Below are 7,357 nucleotides of genomic sequence, written 5' to 3'. Positions count from 1 at the left end.
CTCCCTCCCTCCCTCTCTCTCTCTCTCTCTCTCTCGTTTAACTTTACGATCTACGCTACGGTCTTAATAAAAAAAGCTTCTCGTACGTAATAATTACTCTTTTACTTCTGGAGATCCGTATAAACGTAGAAACATCGTATGAAAAACTTGAAAAAGGTACCATTCCGGGTGGTAAGTTGTGCATGTCTTCGTAGTAAATTGTAATTAGGCGATACTTTAATGATTATCATAAAAATTACGATTAGGCTTCGTCGTAAGTGTTTCTCTCCCTCTTGTATTGGAGAAGTAGCATGTCGAATAAACGCCGAATTTACACAAACGCATTCTCTATAGTCTAGATTAATATATCACTTACATCTCGTTTCGACTTACTGTATATACTTTATTTCGTATGTTCCATGGTACGTATATACGTATACGCGGTGTAAATGTCCCTTTGCGTGTGTCGTGTGTCAACGTCTCTCTTTCTCTCTTTCTCTTTCTCTCTCTCTCTCTCTCTCTCTCTTTCTCCTCGTGTGCTTGCAAGCGCGTGCGTGCATGCGTGCACGCGCGCGCGCGCACGTACCAAAGTCATGGAAAAAAAAAAAAGTGCAGTTCCTCGTTACAACAACGTAATACGTCTCGATTGTACAGATGTAAAACGGAAAAAGGGAAACCAAGGACCGCGAAGAAAACACGAGCGAAATAATAATAACAGATCGGATGGCGTCTCTCTCTCTCTCTCTCTCTCTCTCTCTCTCTCTCTCTCTCTATCTATCTCTTTTTCTCTCCCGAAGTCGCGTCGCGAGTGAGATTGTTTTGCTCGTTTGCCGAATGTCTCACGAGTCGCTCTCTCAATCATTTCTCACAGTCTCTCTCTCTCCCTCTCTCTCTCTCACTCTCTCTTTTCCGGTTCATTTCTCGTGTACTTCCGTCCGATTCCCGCTCTCACCGCGGCGAAGATACCATTCTGCCACGCATACACACACTGCCTGTGGCTCCAATATATCTCGCCGGGTTCTCTTGTTCCGCGCGCTATCATTCTCTTTCCCCTTTCACACCGTCAATCGCTACATCACGCACAGCCTGACTCTCGCGAATCTCTTCTCCCCCCTTATATTTCGACTCTTGCTTTCTCTCTCTTTCTCTCGTTCTCTCACTCGCACTCAATCTCTCTCTCTCGCATTCTCTCTTGTACACACTCTTTCGCTCTCATAGAGTACAATAGTTACGTAATTACGGCAGGGCGCCATCCAATGAGTATTTCCTCTGGAATGCACGACGAACGATTTTTCCCCCTTATCGACCCTCTCCGGTGATCATTAATTAATCGCTCCTTCCTATCATCGCTTTTTGTCCGTCGCGCGTTGTTCGAGCATATTAGACTTACCTCCGTAACAATTATAATGACACTTTAATAAATTTCTACACAGCAGGGCCGATATCGTTGTAGCCCGCGGTCGAGCACGCGGCTAAGAGATTCGGCGAACTAACCGCGTGCCACAAAGAATGACGAGTATCGCTTTTACTCTGTGAGAGAGAGACTCCGTGCGCAAACGGCAATGGTGTATATATGCGCGTGTTAGTGTACGAATTTATGTATACGTGTGTGTATGTGCGTGTACATCGTGTTCCTCCAGAATCGAACGTTCGCCCGGTGCATGACCTCGTAAATCCGTCCTTAAATAATACGATCGTAGATTCTCTCTCTCTCTCTCTTTCTCTCTCGTACGTGTATTCTCGTTCGCCCTGCTGCCAAACGCCGTCTAATATTTAATAGGCCTACTATAGAGTCTATATCATTGCGATATAGGCGATGCCGCGGTAACATCACCGTCGTCGTCGTTGTCGTCGTCGTCGTCGTCGTCATCGTCGTAGTAGTCGTCGCCCCGTTTTCCTCTTTTGCTGCTCGTAACGAAAGAACGTTTTTTTTTCTGTTTAGTTGGAGGAATGGTCCAAATATACATATCTATATAATATACTTTTTTGGTTTTAACGAGAGAAAAGAACTTTCTTCTTCCCAAAATACAATTCAGTTAGTGGCGCTTATTCGTATTCGTTTATGTTGTTTTGGTGGTGCGCGTCGGCGATGATTTCCTGCGAAAGAAAGGAAGGGGATGTATTAATCGATCGTGCAAGAACGCCAGTCCGAGTCAACCGGAGGATAAGAGGTTAAAGAACACTTACGTTTGTGTTGCATTCGATGGCTTCGTTTACTGCCGCTGCGACCGCCTTATCACTTATGTCGATCTCCTCGATAGCCTTTAAAGAGAGAGAATAAGAGCATTAATGGCGCTAATGACTGCTCAGTCACTGTAAAGATAAAAAGTGCAGTCGTCTATATTAATGATCAGATGGCCCCTTCGCTCAATTAATCTTCGTCGGTCAGTATACTCGATAATGACCTTCAGGCTCATTTACGCTCACGGAGCGTAAATGATCTCTCGGCGATCATCATGTATGCGAGAATCATATCAATTACCAAGTATCCCATTATATTCAAACTACCTAAAGGAACCTTTATCCGGTGATCGTGCAGACACCAACGAGAGAGATACATACATCATTAAACTGTATCTTTTCACGCAAATCTTGCCCGTGCGTAAAATCTCAATAATTAAGACTTTAGAAACTCAAGCGGACTCTTCAAGACAGAAAGTTCGGGTTACGACCTTTGCAAAAGTTATATAAGTCACCCCTCTCTTTCTCTCTCTCTCTCTAGCGTTTTGCGATCTCGCTTTGTGTGCAAATCGCCGTATAATTGAATATTACTTTCAAATTTTTCTCACACTAAAACGCTACACGAAGGACGCGTGAATAAGCAAAATCAGCGACGCTGGCAAAATGAACTGCACGATATTGCGTGCGGAGGTGTCAAAAAAGATACTCTCTGTACGTGCGCTCGAAACAAAACGATCGATCGACGCAATCCGCATCATCGTCAATGACTCACTCCGGGCTAATAATAGCTCGGACGTAGCGTACATGATTATAATCTTCAGACTGAGGCTAGACTGCGAACGTATGTATATATCACCTTGGTGACCGAGGCGACGTCCTCGGTGATGGCCGGAGCTGTTGGCGGGGAGGCTGGTGCCTCGGTCGGGACAGCCGGTGGTGCGACTTTAGGAGGCTCGTCGTTGCAGTCCGTCGTGCTGGTGTCATGGGCCACGTTGTTTTCTACCGGCGCCTCGACTTCCGGAGCGGCGCTCTGTAAAATATCATTTCTGCTCGTTACGCGTTTGTCGCACACATCCTCCTTGCTGTTTCTCGCTCTTCCTCTCTCCCTTTCTTTTCGTCTCTCAGTTTCCTTAAATCCAAACCCCAACATGCTGTAACGTGGACGAGAGAGACGCAGGATCGATTCTGCCGGGCGGTTCTCGTCCGAAGAAGAGAGTAGCTCGTGAGAGAGAAAGAGAGCTCTCTCTCTCTCTCTCTCTCTATTCCCACCCCTCTCTTTCTCTCTCTTCCGCTTCCGCGAATGTCGATACGTACGATTACATGAGTGCGTGCAAGCGACGAAATGTACCCGGGCAGAATCGGTCCGGTCATGCTTCGGGCGGCGCAAAGAATTGAGAATATCCCGCTGACGAAGCCCTAAGAGAAACTCGGCATGCGCATTACAAGATGCTTACGACACAACAGATGCAAAAATTACGAAGAGCAGCACGGCAGTATCGAGAGAGCTCATCTAAGAGCGCGCGTCTATCGTCTACCTAAAGAAAAAAAAAAAAGAAAAAAAAACGCCAGCTACCACGCGCGCGTGCCATTTTAGTCCAACTGCTGTTTCTTTCTCACTATCAACGTCTATCAATGAGATTTCACACTAGAGGTACCTCTAAACTCGGGCGTTCTATGTTATATTAGTAACAAGAGCGACTCCACGAAGGGGAAAAAAGACGACAGTCCTCTACAAGAAGTAACATCGGGTCATCGCGCGGCAGCGCGCAAGGATCCGCGCCGCGCGTCGCTAAATTATTAGGAGAGATGCTCTACTACAGCGTATGATCCGATCCTTTACTTTAGTCGGCATAAAAGTCGTGTTAATATTGTCAAGAAAACCAAGAGGCAAAACAACACAGGTGGTGATAATCGGTATAATCGTGGTAATATAATATATGTATGGGAGAGCTGGGCGGAAGCGGCGGAGGACATCGAGCAACAGAGAGTGAGAGACAGAGAGAGAGAGGTAAGGCTTTGTTGTTAATCACGTTCGACAGAACGAAGGATGCATACGAGACGAGACCCTCAGGCGTTGGAGCGGAGAGCTTCGTGGGAGAGCTTCGTGGGAGTTTTCGTGGGAGCTTCCGTGGAACGGGGAGGGGGGACACACACGCACACACACACACATACACACACACACCGCGGACTCCGAGGACCGACCGAGCGGGGCGAGAAGCGACCAAGTCGTACGAGAATCGTGCAAGATCTCCCGGACGTCGCTGTCAGTCTCATTCGATGTTACCCTTCGTCGAGAGAACGGGGCGGAAAGGCGGAAAGGTGTTTGCTTAAGTGGGAGGCGCACACGTAGTTCGGGGATTCGAGGTAGCGGAGGCTCGATACGCGTCAATACCCCGGACGACACAGAGCACCGGATGGATTCCGTGTGGGAGGTGCGGCGGGAGGGGGGGGAACGGAGGGAGCCGATTTCTTTCGGAGTATAACCACAGAGACAGCATATTTTGTGCGGACCGTACGACGTAGATAAACGTGGAACGAAGCGCCCGCCAAAGAAGATTTGGCCGGCCGCGTTCATGCCAGGAGGTTGTGTTGCATGTTAGTCACCTGGTGATGCTCCTGGGCGGCAGCCGACAGGACGGCGGTCGACAACTGACACGACAAGGCCTCTTCCTGGCATTCGGTCTCCGCTAGGCACTTGGCCGCCAGCCTCTCCTTCAACTCAACGTCCGAGGGAGTCGGTGCGCTCACCGACGACCCCGTCGTCGTCGTCGTCTGCGACTCGCGATTGCTCCGGTCGTCCCCGTCGTGCGAGAGGGTTTGCGGAGGGCGATCTTTCGCGCTAGCCGCGATGCCGGACGCGACGGGATTCGCGCAGGACTGGGAGGCCGGTGGGCTCGAGGGTGGCGTGAGGAGTGTCTCTGTCGGGTCTCTCGGACTGGCCGGGTCGTGCTCGAACGCGTTCGGGATGTACGACTGAGGATCGTCGAAGCTGGGCGGCATCGCCTCGGGTATGTTCTCGAGGGGGAAGGACGGGGGAGGTGACGACATCTGAGGCTCGCTCGACTGACTCTCGCCGACCTCCAGCGAGGGGAATTCCGTCGGAGGGTCTGGGAATTCGGACGAGCAGTGCGTCGGTTCCGGACTGCTCAGGAGGCAGGATTCGCCGTCCGGTGGTGTCGCGCGGAGGTAACTTTCGGTTTCCTCAATTTGCTCGATTCGCGCGAGGGACGACGCCGTGGCTAGTTCCGCGGTGGCCGGATCCTCTTTCACGGCGAGCGATCCCGCGCCGAACAGAGCGGCGTCCTCGGACAGCGGAGGAGGGGGCAACACGTCGTCCTCGGACGTCGTCTTCGCGTCGATCGACGGCGCGTCCTCCAGTTCCTCGGAGATCAGAGTCTCCTCCGTGGGCAGCGCGGTGTCCGACTCGGGCTCGTTCTCGATCCTCTCCTCGTCGGTCTCCGGTATCGCCTTCACGGACTCCGTGGTGTCGGTCAATTCCTCGACGCTGTCGTCCTCCGGAATGACAACCGCCACTTTGGCCTCCACCAGAACGGTCTCGTCCGACGGGAGGAGGCCTACTCCTTCGGGATCCACCGGTTCCTCGCTCGCGACGGGGACCGTCGCACCTTCCTCTCCGGCCTCTCTCGGCGCGTCTCTCGCGTAATTATGTTCAGGCTCGACCGCCGCTCTCCCGCACGGTCGTTCCGTTTCCTCATCTACCGAACGTTTCTCCTCGAGCGGTCCCATCGGCGCAGCGTCCCCCGCGGCATTCTCCGTTTCTGCCGTCTCCTCGAGACGCCGCGTTGCCGACGGGCTATTTGTTTTAATCTCGGCCGGCGGTGCGACGACCACGGCTGCATTTTCATTACATCCGCCGGCGTCAGCCGATACATTTGTCTTCGCAGCGTCATCCCCTCCGTTATTTATCTCGCTCTTTATCTGACACTCCACCACGAGCGTCTCATTCACAACTTTATCCGTCGCGCCGGGAACTTTCATCACCACGGACAATTCCGCCGCCTCGCCTCGATCCGTCGTCGGCCTCACCACCTCCGGAGATGCGGAGATCCCGCTTTCGTCGCGCGCGTCCTCGACTCCTCCCTCGACGTTAACGAGCGGATCTTGGGAGCCAGGTCGGCATTCGGCGAGCGGCCCATCGTCGCGCGTATCCGCCACTCGTGGCGTCGTCCCCTCTTCACCTCCCCGCTCACACGCTTCCTCCGCCGGGCTCTCCGGCACGCTCTCTACCTTCGGATCGATCTCGCCCCTCTCATTGTCACGGCTACTCGCAAACGTCTCCACCTTCTCCGCGACTCGATCTCGAGACTCGATCTCCACCACCGGCGGGCACTCGACTACTACCTCCGCGGGGACGAAGGTCGAGAAGGGACCGGACGACACCGGGGAGGACGCGGCGGGTTTCACGCGGCTCTCTTGGGAATCGTACTCGCGGGGGGAGGACGGGAACACGTCGGCGGCCGATTCCTCCTCCTCCTCCTCGTCGGCGGCAGCCTCGGCGGGCAGCTTGAGCGCCTCGGCGAGTGCGGTGGCGCTCGCCGCGGCCTGCCGAGCCTGCTGCAAGGGCGACGGGTCTATGGGGGTTGGCGGCGGACTGGACGGGGGCAGGGACGGGAGGTCCTCACTGGTTTTCCTCTCAATGATAGACGGCGTCGCGACTGGCTGGACTCGGAAGACCGGGACCTCTATCGGGTCGGCGGACCGACCACCGGCGGCTGGACTGACCTCGACTACTTTTTTCTCGGCCTCGACTTTTTCGACGACCGCCTCCTCTTTCTTATCCTCGGCAGACGGGACGGGAGTGGGGGCGGAGGGAGTGGGTTCTTCTTTCTTTTCCTCGGCCGGACTAGCGGCTGCTGGCGACGCCGTGACGGCGGCCTCCTCCTTCGCTTCGGCCGGCGTGCTGGCCGCGGCTGCTGCTACCGGCGCCGCGGCTGCTACCTGCTCGTCCGCCGACGGACTGCTCACCGTTGACTTCTCATCCGTGGGGCTGCCGCTCGCCGCTGCCGTTGTGTTCTCGGCCTCTTCGCCACCCTGAAACAGCATCGAAAGCGAGGTTCCTTTTAGTGACGGAGCGCAAAGACCGCGGCGGTATCGTCAGGATCGCCGTCGCGGTTTACCGTAACTCGATGTCTAGGCGGATTGGGAAGCGGGGAGTTATTTCACGTGGGGGGGGGGG

General features: G+C 53.8%; 1 protein-coding gene across 5 annotated transcripts in view; it reads right to left on the bottom strand.

The window, feature by feature from the left end:
- Positions 1-83: 83 nt before the first annotated feature.
- The window catches only part of LOC106741053 (proteoglycan 4-like), a 112,218-nt gene continuing 104,944 nt past the window's right edge, over positions 84-7,357 (bottom strand). For all 5 annotated transcript variants that reach the window (XM_014612630.1, XM_014612629.1, XM_014612632.1 and 2 more), the window contains 4 exons: positions 4,765-7,212; positions 3,017-3,190; positions 2,167-2,241; positions 84-2,076 (listed from right to left, as the gene is read on the bottom strand). In XM_014612630.1, the coding sequence (XP_014468116.1) occupies positions 2,026-2,076; positions 2,167-2,241; positions 3,017-3,190; positions 4,765-7,212 (2,748 nt within the window). In that variant the 3' untranslated portion in view covers positions 84-2,025. The remainder of the gene's footprint in view (positions 2,077-2,166; positions 2,242-3,016; positions 3,191-4,764; positions 7,213-7,357) is intronic.

Source organism: Dinoponera quadriceps, unplaced genomic scaffold (genome assembly GCF_001313825.1).
Source record: "Dinoponera quadriceps isolate SergipeBrazil2010 unplaced genomic scaffold, ASM131382v1 scaffold367, whole genome shotgun sequence".
Lineage (NCBI taxonomy): Eukaryota > Metazoa > Arthropoda > Insecta > Hymenoptera > Formicidae > Dinoponera > Dinoponera quadriceps.
Note: the sequence above shows the minus strand (reverse complement) of the source record. Positions and strands in the feature narration are given on the sequence as shown.